Here is a 15,501-nt window from a genome sequence, read left to right as displayed (position 1 = left end):
ATCTTTAGTGGATTCAAAGTTGTTTCATATCCTCGAAATTTCAACTCATATTAAATGACTAGAATAATGTTACGAATAGTTAATTATCACCAAATGCAACTTAAGAATTCCGTAATCAAAGTAATATTTCCATAGCCTGCTCATAATTCAAATTATTTTACCTACTAAACTTTTTTAGCAACGTATCTCTTTCTTTTCGTCCAACTACTGGCAAATTTCCTCCAGTACAGCAGAATTCCTTTATATAATCCATAACTTTGTACACTCAAACTACTCTTACTTTACAACCCTCTATGGGATTCCATTGCCTTCATTGTATAGTTAAATACAAGAACATATCATCTTGGAATTGAATTTACAGCGTTGCTCAACTTGGGTCACGATTCCACGACCTTGAGTTCTGTGTTTATGGTCTTCTTCTCCGGGGTCTTCTGCACTAGATGCACGGTTATCTGGCTGACGTACCTCTTGGGGTCGTCACCACAGGCGGCCGTGCCGGACTCGCTTTTGTGACCCGACCGGACCGGTTTGTCCCGGATCGCCATCTGGTAGGCCACCTCGAAAGCCTGGCCCAAGGTCAGGATGATCTCCGTGGCCATGTCCTGAAACAAACAGTTAGAAGTTAGCTGATTGCAGATAAATCACTAAATATTACTTAAAACAAAAAAGAAACGCTATGTCACGACATCGCTAAAGAAGTTTTCCCCTTCTACAGTTTAAAAAAATTCTTCAGTGGGTAACATCAGGTCAATAGAGCCTCACAGTCTATTTTGTAGTCTTCGGACTCAAAGTATCGTCTTGGACGGAATTGTTTCACATTGACTTTATTCAGATGCTTTAATAATTTTGCAAATTGGAAAAAAAAAATCACCAACACTGTGAGAAAACATACCTGTCATAAAACATGAAGGATTTCTGGTAAAAAGAACACATTTTTGAGTAGGGTTAAGTAGTTATGTTTCGTCCCCGTGCTCAATCTCGTCCCCACAAGTTTCTCTAGTCTGATACTAAGTGATACCACCAGTGATATTTTTTCCGGTTGCGGTCAAGAATTCTACACTGTAAAAAAAATTCGGAAACGTTTCTGAGTATATCGTGCAGCTGCGGTTCATGAAATTTTCAAAAACGTTTCTGTTTATTTCGGAATTCTCTTTCTGTAATGTCCGGAAACGTGTCTGAGTATTTCGGAATCCTCTCTCAGTAATGTCCAGAAACGTGTCTGAGTATTTCGGAATCCTCTTTCTATAATTTCCAGAAATGTTTCTGAGTATTTTGGAATCCTCTTTCTGTAATTTTCAGAAACGTTTCTGAGTATTTCGGAATCCGCTTTCCGTAATTTCCAGAAATGTTTCTGAGTATTCTGTGCAGCTGTGGTTCATGAAAGTTTCGAAAATGTTTCCGAGTATTTCGGAATTCTCCAAACAATTTTCAAAAACGTTTCTGAGAATTTCGGAATCCTTTTTCCGTGATTTTTTCTAAAAAATAATTCTTTACTATAGTATTGCATGCCATATCAGTTTCAATTCTTTCATATCTAAGAGCAATGAAACAAGCAATTTTAGAATCATTCGTGGATTTTTTTTTTTTTTTCTGAATTTCTAATGACAAATAGCATGGTTAACAGCATAACATATGCACAGTTATAAATTTTTGAAAATTTATGAAATAATATAGTAGTTTCATTCATAATCACAAAATCGTCGGGGGAGGGAAAGGGAGTACTTTCTCAAAAGTGGGATTGTTTGTTAAACAATATTAAACTTCAGTTTTTCTTTCAATATTTTCAAGACAAAATTATCAACATATTGTATTTTTAATGCAGAACTTAAAAACATATCTTGTATCAAACTTGATAGCTTTTATTTTCCGATAAAATTTGACAGAATTACCTACACTTTGCGTTCCGAAATTCGTTCACGTCAAGTCAATTTCTTTGACGAACAAAGTGTACCGAAAAGTACCAACAGAGAAATTGATGAATTTAAATATGACACCAAAGTCCCCCAGCTGGAACCATTCGGGTTTATTCTTCTGTTCTTGCCCTTTTCCAGTTTATCACAAATATAGATACTTAATCAAAATAGGTTACTGATTTTATTTTTAGAGTGTGCGCAAAATGCATTATATATTTTATTTATTAAAACATTGAACTCTATTACATGATTATTCCATTTCATATATACGAGAGTCCCCCCCCCCACACCATAAGAGTGATGGTGCACCCATAAAATGATATAAAGCGCCCCCCCCCTTAAAAAAAGCAACCCCTTGAAAATGACAATGGCACAGTCTGCGTGGTGAACGCCCCTCGTCTTCTCACCATATGTGCATTGCATATTAATAACATAGTATTTAAAAACTGATCACTTTTAAAACGATGACATGAAATAATATTACTTTTTATTTCAGCATGTAAATGCAGCTGTTCCATTTTTGCCACTGACTCATTCCCCCTGACTGTCCTACATTAAACTAGTATATTCACGAAGGAAATGTTATTTTCGGAACAACTAATGTCAAGGAATTTTTTTATTGTTAACCACACTTAACAAAATGAATAAGCAGATGAATTAATTGCATAACTATGTTCTTACTAATAGATAACATGGTCATTTTCTAATGGTATAAATATTTTTAAATGAATGAATAAATTATAATAAAAAAAGATAAATTATACCGGGACATTTTTTGTGAAGCATATTACAATACTAGAAAATATTTGCATTACCATATTTCTAATGAATTAAGCAATTGATTTTTTTTTCTTTTTGAACCAAAATGTATGTACATCCAAGTATTTCGAAATAACTTTTCTGTGATTGCTTCTCAAATATAAACCTTATTTCTTTTGCGTAATTAATCAGTTTCAGTTGGTTACAACAAATAGTACACCGCGCACATAGGTATGTAGGATAACTTTAAATTAATTCGATAAACCCAAAAACAGTTACAATTGGAGCCTCATCAAATGCAAATCAACAAAAATATAAATGTATATAACAACATGTTTTAAAATATTCATTAATACTTACAAGTGAACATGAGCGGAAGAAAATCTAAGTACCTCCATTACAACTGAATAAGTAATCCAAAGGGTTTCGTTTCATTAAGTATAAACACGGGTGTTGAAACTATTCACGCTTGAACACACAATATATATCTAATTATGGTCGCATTGGAAATTGTAAAGAAGCAAATGGTTATTAACTAACTTAATAGCTGCGTACATCGTCTAAAAAAGCAAGGGCAGTCCAAAATGCAACGGCGTAAAATTAGTTTCGACATATTTTACTACTCTCTAGACATGAAATAACAAGCAATCCAATGCTAAACAGTTGCTGACTGCAGCAACCATAGATAAGAAAAAAAGAAGTTCTCGTTATTTCCGACTCATTGGCGCCTGTGTTGGAAGGATGAAATAGGTTTCGAAGCGTTGCGTCATCACTTCCGCTTCTAGTTTTCTTGAAATAACAAAAAGCTTTCTGAATATTGAGGAGTTCGCTATTGGATGAAGGATTCCTACTATTTCGGAAACGTTTCCGATATATCCAGAAACGTTTCCGAAATTTGTTACAGTGTACTTATTTGTGAAAGTTTCCTAAGTCTAGTCCTCTGCGTAATCGTTTGGGAGTTCCTATTCTGATTTTTGAAAAGTCGAGTTGTCTTAGAACAATTTGTAAATGCTCTTTTTGGTGAATGAAAATGTGTTTATTATGCTGTATTTTTCGTATTTGTTTAGGATAAGATGTAAACTGAATCATCAGAGCGATTTGCTATGTTAGGTTTACTTCACGCAGAGTCTGCTATGTTAGGTTCTGGTCAGAGCAGGAAGCCGCCATCTTGGATGCTATTATAATGAAAATGTGTTCCTATTTTCGTCCCTTACCAAGATTGAAGTATAAATGACATTGTTGCAGAGTATCTTATGCCTAAAACGTTATTTTGTAGACAAACATGGAGATATATAGATGCGTTGCTCTCAATGCACCTCGTGGCAAGAGAAAAAATGTGCTTCGGAACGAAGAACAAAAAAAAAAATCATTTTTGACTCTTGTTTGGAGGCTTGAAAAAGCAGTCTTACATTTTTGTTAATTAAATATTTTACCACCATGCACCATTTTTAATGTTTTTCTTTAATAGAACTCATATTTCACATTAATTACTATTATTTGGTTTTTTATAAGGTGTTTGGGGGGGGTGTTAAATAGGAGAACAATTTTCAATTTCGGTAAAAGTGCTGAAAAACTTCTTTTTCAGCGGAAACCAAATTTTGTTTTATATATTTAAGCTTAATTGCAATAGGTAAACTTCGTTTGATCTGCTGATGGGCAGAAGGCACTCACCATGTTTTGGGCACAGAAGACGTGGCAGTAGTGGTTGGTCGTCTGATGCTCCTTAGTGATGTAGGCGAAGTGGTTGAGATCGTCCGCATCCTGACAGGCGCAGTGGATGTTGCGAATCTCGTGCTCGCACACCAACTTCTGGAAAGATCGAAAATTCTATGAGAACAACATCCGTAAGAAATGAAGAAAAAAGAAAAATCTTTCATAAAGAATTCATTTCATATGCTTTTAAAATAAAATATCCTCTACGAGGAACACGATCAGTCTTTCCTCAAATGATCAAATTTGGTGAGACAGAATTTTTATGCTCATAATAGTAAAATAAATTCATCAAGCACCTCTATAGAACAACCACCCCCCCCCCCCCGTAGCGAGTTCAGAAAAATCTTATTTTCAACTATATTTGAATCGAAATTTCAATTATATTTGAATCGAAAACTAACTTGATTTATCAGTTTCGATTATTCGACACTGAAATGATACATTAACAGCTTACGTCGTCATAAACGTTAACAATGAGGAGACAATGTCCCCCTGAAAATTCCCAGGGAGGACACAGGCCTCAGTATCCTCACCTAGCTAACTTTCAGCCTGGCACGCAAACTTAGTAATTCAACTTCATCAAGATGTGGCGGAAAAGAAACTACAGTACTGGCCAAATTATTAGACTAAAGAGATATTTTTTTTTTGTTTTTGTACACTATTTGTACTAAAATACTATTTATTTTACTGTTAAAGTACAGTACATACTGTACACTGATTATTACGTTATTTTAACATAATTTAATGTTTGCAGGTGACAGCACTGTCTGTTTTGTTTATGTTCTTTGTTTATCTACGTACCAGGAACATAACCTCAATCAGCTTAAACAGTTCACTAGTTCTTTTTCTTAGTGTGTTCTGTTATATTTAAAGAGTTTTAGACAATTAGTGAGTATATATAATAGCGAGTATAAACAATTTTTTACCTTCTTTTTAAAAAGTGTTAGGAAATGATGTAAACCTTGTGAAAAGTATGCCAAAAAGACTTAAAATGCTCATCAAGAACAAGGGAATGCATATTAAATATTAGATAATTATTTCACTGTTCGTTAATGTGTCTATAGTTATGTAATCAATAAAGAATTTGTTTTTAAAACAGTCTTAGTCTAATAATTTGACCAGCACTGTAAATTTAAAAACCTCATCCTGTTTGAGTGTTACTTTCTGTTTATTTCGACACCCAGTTTCTACCTTGCGGATGAAGAAGCGCGAGCTGTTGTGTTAGTATCAACTGTATGGTCACCGCGCAAACGTGTATGTAAATTAAAGCTAACGGTAAGTCACACCCACCTTGGCAAGAGCGTCTATGAACTTGACGCCTGTGTGCGAGATGGAGAGGATGACATTCGGGATGCGGTTCATGTTCCTGGTAGAACTCTTCAGCTTCTGGATGGACTTGCGGGTAGACTCCAAGCCTCGGACCTCCTTCACTAGCGTCGAGCCCAAGTACTATGGACGAAAGTAGAAGAACCGATCAGAGAGAGAGGAGAACCCACTTTACCATGTGTTATCTCGCAAGTTTAATTTCGTTAACGTTACAAGTAAAAGCTTTTTTTCTCTCTTTTTTTCCTTTCGCTTATTGCCTTTAGACTGTACAAATCAAACTTTTTTTTAATTGTGAGAGTGTACTTTAATGTGAACAAATTTAAACACTGATTTATAAGCGATTGAACCTATTTCCTTAACTTTATTAAAAAATGTATTGAGTAATTTGTATTTTGTACTCGCTACATTTATCTACTGTACAGGATACGCTAATTTCTTGTGAAAGTTTTGATGGGGGCGATGATAATATGATTCTTAAATCGTATTTTTTTTTTTCTTTTTTTGCATACGAAGATTTATGATGAAAAGAGAGAGTTTCATTCTTAAAACGGAATGTCAAATTAAATTTATTTGTTTAGCACTCATTATTTTGTTTTATTGGAACGAAGCTTTTTTTTTTTTTTTTTTTTTTTTTTTGTCACTGGTCTGAATAACCATTGGAAACAAATACTGTCTAACAACCTTTCGTTCTCGTTCCGTGTTGGTTTTGTTACTTGACATCAGTTAAAACAATACAATTAGCGCTCGAAGATTATTCTGATGGTTGGATTCACTGCGGTAAACTCAGGGACTGTATAATAACCAAACTACACGGTCTGAAACAAAGAGTATGAACAAGAAGCAACTAAACGGAGGACTTTTTTATATATATAAGAATAAGAAACATATCTATCTAGCATACATTACCAAAGCTATCAGCAGAGTTTAAACATCCCAAATAGTAGTACTATGGACAGACACAAGTCCAATCTCGTTGAACTCCTTCTTTTCTCGTATAGTGAGATTATGATGAAGTGTGGTTTTCTTTAGAAGCTAATACATTTTTGATGGGCAAAAGTTCAGACCCATGAGGACTTATAATTTTTTAAAAAGTGATATTTTAACTGTTGGAATGAAGCTTTACAAAGGTACTTGCAGAGGATAAATATTTATCAACATTTAAATATTAATATTTTTGTTACAAAGTTCTTTACTCCTAATAAAAGAACAGGTTTTTTAAATAGCTAATATAAATGACGTATATAAATATTGAATGGTGTAAACAATCATGTACCTTGAGTAAAATTTAAAAGTACATTGTAAATTGTCGCAAGCAGAACACATTAGATACTTTCGCAAAATATTCGAAAAACATTTTAGTACGCTTTCTTCAATTCGGCATATTAGTGACCCATTTTTTTCCATTACAGAGTACAGCATTACAGTATTTCAGGTACAGTATTTCTAGTACAGAATACACTTACTTTAGCTGTATAATTGCAACTTCCTTTCACCAGGACATCTGGCTGGTGCTTCCACTGCGTGGAGCTGAACGAAGGCAAATCCTGCAATACCTGCTGGGGTGAAGTATCGCCCATAAGTTGCGTGGGAGGTCTTATCTTGATCTCCCCGAGCGAGGGGGGCGATTCCGTCCGAGATAGACTGCCGTTGGTGGACATGTTCCGAACGCTGGTGTCACCTCGCATAATATCCACAGTCCTTGACTCATCTCCAGATGATGAAGGTTCATCCGTAAGATTGATGTTGTTGCCCACATTTCCTAATGACCAATCCTGAAAAAGAAAAATGTATTTTATGTTTTAAAAAAGTTGCTTCATTGCCTTTTCCAAACTATTAAATGGTACGTTCGGCAAAAGTATCCGAATTGATGAAAAAGACTTCTATTGTTGTCAACGTTTTTCAAATAGGTCTAACAGAAGTCCTTTCTCCAAATTTAAGTATTATACCTTACATACTTAGAAAACTATTTCTATAAAAGTGTTTGGTTGGTTATAGAATAATTAGGAGTTTAAGGTGGGAAAAACTGGATATTTTTCTTTCCTTTAGTTTAATCCCTTTTTTTTGTGTGTGTGTGTGTGTGTGTGATTCTAGTTGGAATCCCATAATCTGGTAAAACTATTTAGAATACCAAGTAGAAATAATTCTAAAATTCTACTCTTCAAATTTTGATCGTTTGACTAACATTTGAGGTAAAGCAGAACACTCTGCAAATTTCAACCTACTAAATGAGAAATAGAAACAAAAGCAATCTACAAAATAAATCCTAACAACCTCATTTCTCATTCGACAAATTTAAATTTGTGCAAGAAATAAACGCATCGTGGAGGCCGTTGCAGAGAGGAAGCCCTAAAAACTTAAAAACACAGCATAAATGTAATTGAAAATGTCAACCACTCAAATTTTGCGACAAAACATTATTTAAATTAAAAGAGAACGTACCATTTTGGAACTAAAGTCCTTCAGCTCGTCAAAAAAACGACTTGAAGGTTTCTCTCCCAAGGATGTAAGGATCCTTTTTCGATGGCCAGACTTCGTGATTTCTAAAACCTTCAGAAAAAAATACATAAAGGTCATTGATGAATAGTAGTCATCATGCGCTATAATAATATTTATTAGAATGAGTAAAAAGATAGTTAGAGAAATTATTACTGTAGCAAAAAGATGAATAAATCAGAAGAAATGATCAATAATCCTGGCAACCGAAAATAAATCTTGCACAATTGTTACCCTCAAATAAACGAAACCAAGCGTTTGTAAACAGTTTGAAAGTTTTAACATCAATAATTTTTTACTTAAAACGGCATTAATAAGCGATTAAGAGGAAATGAATGTACTGATTTTTCTTTTCGTTTTTTAATTTCTATTTTTTACTGAAGAATAGATAGGTTTTCAATCTATTTGCTCATCTTACAGAGCTACTACTTTGTTAAATACATCATAAAATATTCGCAACTTTCGTCGCACTAGGGAAAGCGTCCATAGATCAGTACAAATCAATGTAATCAAAAATTAAACTTCTCAAAGTCAAAAATACTTTTAAGAAATCCTTTTCAGTACACGTTTCAAGTCATAATCTTTTCCGATAAAGTCGGTTCTAAATAAATACGTGTGATGGGCAAGGATCCAAACTTCTGCCTTTATTCTAGTGATCGTTTTGAAATGTAACGTAAAAATTGCAAAATAAAAAAAATAAAAAAAAGGAAAAGAAAATAACGAGAATGAGGTATTTTGCCACTTTATCAGAAATTACTGGGAACGGGAACGGGGAGGAGGAGAAGAGGCAGACAGCTCGACAAAAGAAATTTCCAAATTTCATAAACATGCTTTGAAAGCAGTATTTCAATGTGTATTTCGCATAACTTACCTTTGACTTTTGACAGTGATATTTTTACGATAAATTTAGCATTCTTTCACGTGTTTTTTAACGAGAAAATAGATTGAAAACGGAATGATAAAAAGCACGATTTGCTTTCTCGTGTCAAGAAACTTTTAAAAATACGAGTTTAGTGGCAAAAGTCATGGCAACTACATTTTTTCTTGAAGATGCCAATCCGGTTAGAAAATATAGGCGAAAAGACAAGGTGTTACATGTGTGGACAATGAATAGCACTGAAATATCGTAACACACTAATTTATTACGGTAATATACAGGGCAATATGGCCTTCATAGAGCAAAAGAAAGATAACACAGTACATATAAAGTTTACCATACAAAACTGGGCCTAAAGACACTCAATGCGGTCATGTGCGGTCTTGCACACGACTCACCAACTCACTGATTTCATAACACCCGCTGCGCTACTACCAGCTATCACTAAGCCATCTTTTGTTCTGCATACACATTATGCTTTTGCCTACACTAGAACTTTCACACGGCACATGAACGTTTGTGATCCATTTACACATATCTACAAGAAAAAAAAAATAGTTGCCATGACTTATGCCTACCCCAACCCTCGTATATTAGTTGCAGAAACCACTTGCTTATAGTACATACACTTATTAGGAACCTCATAAGTAGATGGAGCGTACCAAATGTAACGTAAGCCTCATCATCAAATTATAGACTGTTCTGTCTACAACCGATGTCTCGTACGCGCTCACTAATCAGGAAAGATTTTTTGTGATCGAATTATCAAAGTAATTAGTAGTAGCTTGAAATTTTTTTCCTAAACAAATGAATATTTCAAAATAATTCCGCTTAATTCAGTACAATTCCTGAGAGCCCGTGACCTTTCGACTTCGTTGGAATTACTTTGTGAAAGAACATAATCGCCTTGTGGCGTGTAATCGCATGTATGCATTGTGAGGCAACGTTTTGATAATAACTAGTTGAATATCAAGGAGTGTGCTCTCTCAGAAAAGGAGTTTCAGAGAGCGAAACTACCAAATTACATTTGCGCGTCTGTCGCGAAAGGAAAAAAAGCCCTTGAGCACATTTTCCTCCTCATACTGGGGTTGAGCGAGCTCCTCCAAACGAAGCATTCGATGTCTTCCACAATAGAGGCCGTCCAGTAAATGGATCGAGTCGCTTTAATTAAGCTCTAATACCTTCCCCTTTAAGCACTTTTCTGATCTCCTCTATTTTTCCGTCAAGGAAAAGCCAAACTATTTTGTCGTTTTTTCTTTCTTTATATTCTCCCGCATTTTTGCACCTGCCTGAATCATTCTTCGCCAAGAAGTGGTTCCTTTCCGCCTGATTGGCCACTAGAAAACTAAATGCATTCATCTAGTTAATGATTGGCGTTGACGTCCTTTGCGACTCAATAGCCCCCCGGGAAGATCATTTGCCTAAGCGCTCATTGGTTCGTGTAGGTGGAGGGGGGAGTGGCTCTTGATTAATAGTGGGCCTTCGGTAATTGGCCGGCACGCTTCATTACCCCAGTTAATTAATTGTTAATTGCGTAGACGCTGAGATAATTGCGGGCATTCGCAACTGGCTTTTAATTTCTCTCTGGGATGACTTTTTTTCCTCATCCATACTCTTCGAATACGGACGCTGCGGGGGGAGGGGGCAAAAAATAAATATGTGCATATAATTGAAACACATTTCATGGCTGGTTCTTAATAGGAAATCCTCAATCTCTGGGCGCTTTTAATTAGTATATCAACACTGTTTTCTTTTCCGTTTTACCGGCCTAGAGTGCAGCAAGCTGTTACAATGACTTAATTATTTGGCCCGGTCGAGCACGCATCGACACTTGAGGGCTGGCCCTGTTTTGACAAGTATTCGAACGAGCGAGGAGTTAATTATACCGCACGTTCGAAAAGCCGAGATTGCACTTCATGCACCATCTACGAATCGAAGGCCATTTCTGCAGCAAGCATTGCCACCAGTGATACAAGCCCACTTGTCCGCCATGTTGTTGAACTGATTCATTCGTTGATGAAATGTAATACCTTTTCTTTCCGAAAAATAAAACAGCACGGATTTACGTTATTTTTGATAATAGGAAATGAAGAATGATAATGTGAAGATTTCAATTGCAATTATCAAGAATTCATACTCATTCAAATTTGTTCACTTTGTCATCACCATTTGAGCATACCACATTTGACCAACGTCAAGTCAACTAAAGGAAATGCATTGTGATTACGTAAAAAGAACATGATAGTTAATAGTTGAACAACTGTAGAGAATTCATTAGTTGCAGGCAGGCGAATAAATAGTTTTTCTTCAGCAACTAGAGAGTAAGTGGAAATCATTCATTCTTTTCAGAAATACTATATATATTGTATATCCAAAAGTATTGCACGTAGAACGTATATGAAAACAACCATAGACTTGTCAAAATTTTGAATGTGCTAATCAGGTAATAGTACAAGTACAGTATTTTGCAATGGCGACAAGATAATAAAATTGCGCTTTTCTAGAATTACAATATGGGTTGTTCTTGCAATGCTTCGGGGGCACATCAATTATTGTCTATGAATCCCCACTACCAAATGCGTAAGAAGAACTGAAGTATAGCCTCCTTACGGTTATTAGAAATTAATTGTCATTGTATAATGTACATGCAATACTTAAGCCTTTCGAAAACGAATGATTCCTTTGTAGTATTTTATTGATATGAGCAGTAATAAATTTTATTACTATACGTAGTAACTTTTTTGGAATGAGCTGACTACCAGCCCTCAAAACTATCAGCCAACAAAACGTTTCTCTTAGCCTTGATTTAACACCTTTTTCGTGAAGTCTTACATTTCCTAATCGGCAAAGAGAATTTTTGAATTTTTGGAGGAGATTTGAAATTTATCAATGGGACTCATCAACAATCAATAAATATGAAGGAAATAAAAATAATAATGCAATAAAACTGAAAGGAAGAAGCAAATAAATTTAGAATCAGCGGCCAACCAAACATCGCAAAGATGTGCGAGTAAATCTATTTTCAGGATACAGATGTTTGAGTAGTAGTTGACTTTTCACTATCAACGAAGCATCCAATACGAACACGTTGAGATATTTTGATTGTCCGGGTTTCCGGGTTGTAATTTTAATTAAAATTAAAAATATCTGAGCGTTGCCAAATCTACTCACCGATTTGAGCTCCACTTCCCACAGCTTTTTTACCCTGTCCATCTCCGTGTATCCATTCCTGCGGAACGTGTCGAGGTACTGGTCAAGATGCAGGGACCGCAGCCACTCGCCCACGGACTCGGGAGTCTGGGATTCCCCTATAGGCCTCAATGCCGGCAAGCTGTGACAGGAGTCTAGAATCTTCCGCCGGTGGGTCTTGTCGGACACGCCAATGTCTTGGAGGTCTTCCTCCTCTAGGATATTACCACCCTATGACCAGAAATCAAAAGGAAGTTGTGTTTCAAAAAGTTATTTCAAAACTTCCAAGATGCTCGTTAAAATAGCAGAACAAGCATAACACATATAACATGTACTAGACACTATTTTGCGTAAAGCATTGTGGTGTACCATTAGCGAATACAATCCACTAATCGTACTCTACATTGCGGCTTTCACCTATGACACTTCAGACGTCTTTCTGGCCAGCGCCAAAAGGCTCGCGGTTCATATGGTGATGATTTCCATGCATCAAAAGCCACAACCATGGTATCACTCTTCTTGCCACAATGTTATGCCACGCTTGTCAACGTGTGCCTGACTCAGGCGTGATATCGTGAATGCGCTCGAAACTGCCGCGTACGATTTATGCGCTCTTCCCCGCAAGCCCGTCATTTGACCTTTTTTTCGGGGAAGGGGGGGGGGACACAGCAGGCCCGTAATTTCAAAAGTTTCCAGGGGCGCCAAATAGTACGTACACAATGCATATTACATCTAAAAATAATGAAAAACAAATGTGGAAATAGATTGATTTCCCAAAACCAGGAAAGGAGGTCAATTGCCCCCTCCATATCTCCTAAATGACTGGGCCGTCGGTCATTCCCTTCTGCATCCAGCGATTACAGATCTGCAGCACAGTTGCTTGTTTTCGTCCAACACGTTGACCGATTTCTTTGATGGATAATCCGCAACCCCTATGGGTTGCTATTTTTTCTCTGTTGAAATCAAAAACTTGGTCCAAAGATGCTTGATATGTTCGACGAGGTATACGTAAACAGGTCGAGCAAAAAAGAAAAGAAGAAAAACACAAACTTTTTTGAATTTTTGACATTTTAAATTCAAATTACACTGGTGTGCAAAAATTAAGGACGAAGTCGAAAAATTAGCATATCAGCTGAACGAAAAGGCAGTGCGGACAGAAAGACCAATCAGGAGATTAAGTAAGGTGATGTACGGTAGCACATGCGCAGATATGCAGGCAGACGTAATGGGGGAGTGTCTGAATAGTATAAAGCATGTTGTCGGTGTAAGATCAGTATTTCTGGCAAAGAGATTGCACGCCGTATAGCAGTTAAAATCACACCGAGTTGCTGCCTCAGCGAGAAATGGCGAATAATCAATCTGTTAGACGACATCTGGATGCTTTTACCCGAGGTCGAATCATTGGGAAGTTGGAGGAAGGCCGCAGTGTGACAAGTGTGGCTGCAGAGTTCGGAATTGCTCACAGCATCGTTTCACGACTTTGGAGACAATTTCAAACTACAGGAACAGCTATCTGGGGGTTCAGTAGTGGTCGTCCACGAGGAACCACACCCGCAGATGACCGGTATATTGTCTTACAGGCCTTAAGAAACAGGCGGCAGACAGCGGGAGAAATCGCTAGACACACACGACACAGGCGACTGGACGACCGATATCGCGTTTTACCGTGGCCAGAAGACTGCACGGTGGTGGTCTGTTTGCACGACGCCCTATACGGTGTGTACCTCTAACGCCTGCCCATCGGAGAAGGCGTTCTCTGTGGTGCCGGGAACACCGGAATTGGAGAGACAATGAATGGGGGCGAGTACTCTTTACAGATGAGAGCAGATTTAGTCTGAGTAGCGATTCTCATCGCATACTCATCTGGAGAGAGCGGGGAAGCCGCAATCATCCCTCGAACATCATTGAAAGGGACAGGTATGGAGGTCGCGGTGTTCTCGTTTGGGGAGGCATCATGCTTGGTAGTCGTATAGACCTTCACATCTTCGACGCAGGTTCAATCAACGGAACGCGTTATTGTAACGAGATTCTTCTTCCATATGTGCATCTTTTTAGAGGCGCTATGGGTCCGCAGTTCCTTTTCATGGACGACAATGCACCATGTCATCGCACAGTAGCTGCCGAACAGCTCTTAGAGAGTGGGGATATTGAACGTATGGATTGGCCGGCACGATCTCCGGATCTCAACCTCATCGAGCATGTATGGGATTTTCTAGGCAGACGCTTGGCAGCTCGTACCTTACCACCAGTAACGATTCGGGAGCTTCGATTGGCGCTGCAAGACGAATGGGCAGCAATGCCTCAACAACTCATTGACACCCTCATTCTCAGCATGGGCAGACGCTGTGAAACTTGCCTAGCCGTCGGGGGAGATCATATCCCCAACTAAAGACCGGATGTTTCTTGCTGGACACCCATCACAGGGATGTTTCGGCCTTCAGTCGCATTGCGCTCCATGCTACTTTTTCAATAAAGCTTCTTTTTATAACTCTGATTCCTCTTTTAGTAAGTGTTGCTTACATTACACATGTCCTTACGTATTGGGGATCTTACGATATTAAATGTGTTGATTTGGAGAGCTTTTGTACAAAGTTATATCGAAAATACCGTCTCGTCCTTAATTTTTGCACACCAGTGTATGTTTTTTTCGCAATCACTGGTGTGTGTGTGTAGGCGTGCGCGCGTATGTGTGTGTGTATGTGTATAGGCATGTGTGAGAGCGTAGGATATGAACGCAACTGCGCAGGAGGAGCAGATTTCGGTGAACATTGCTGAGCACTGCTGGTGGAGAATGAGTACCAGAGGAACAACACCTGCAGGGGGCGGTCAACTGCTCGCAGATGTCCAGCTCTAAAAATCAAAGAACGTGGACGACATTCAACGATCAGGTGAAGAAAATATACAATTCACAACTGATCAAAAAAAAAAAAAAAAAAAAATACGGAAAAACAATTGCCGTTTAAATCACCAATCTGTTCTCCACTTATATAGAACTGTGTCAGTAAAAGAGTAAACTAGTTTAAAAGATCATGCGAAAGAGTCAAAGAGACATAGGAGTCTTTCTGATCTGAAAAGGCCAGTTATTCAGTTCTATTTCCACACTTTTGAGTTATAGAATTTACTATGTATAAGAGTTCCCTTGCGAGTGGTCTGTTCCATTTACTTCATCATTAGTGACCCTGCACTCGTTAAATCAGAATTGGTGGCCAGGAAAATAAACAGAGGATACCA

General features: G+C 37.4%; 1 protein-coding gene across 1 annotated transcript in view; it reads right to left on the bottom strand.

Annotated features, from left to right (window-relative positions):
• Positions 1–264: 264 nt before the first annotated feature.
• The window catches only part of LOC129218478 (ankyrin repeat and SAM domain-containing protein 1A-like), a 103,762-nt gene continuing 88,525 nt past the window's right edge, over positions 265–15,501 (bottom strand). The window contains exons 15-20 of the mRNA XM_054852764.1: positions 12,253–12,501; positions 8,151–8,258; positions 7,175–7,483; positions 5,676–5,834; positions 4,344–4,481; positions 265–602 (exon numbers count right to left, since the gene is read on the bottom strand). Coding sequence (XP_054708739.1) covers positions 378–602; positions 4,344–4,481; positions 5,676–5,834; positions 7,175–7,483; positions 8,151–8,258; positions 12,253–12,501 — 1,188 coding nt within the window. The 3' untranslated portion in view covers positions 265–377. The remainder of the gene's footprint in view (positions 603–4,343; positions 4,482–5,675; positions 5,835–7,174; positions 7,484–8,150; positions 8,259–12,252; positions 12,502–15,501) is intronic.

Source organism: Uloborus diversus, chromosome 1 (genome assembly GCF_026930045.1).
Source record: "Uloborus diversus isolate 005 chromosome 1, Udiv.v.3.1, whole genome shotgun sequence".
NCBI classification, from domain to species: domain Eukaryota; kingdom Metazoa; phylum Arthropoda; class Arachnida; order Araneae; family Uloboridae; genus Uloborus; species Uloborus diversus.
This window is presented reverse-complemented; position numbering and strand designations above follow the sequence as displayed.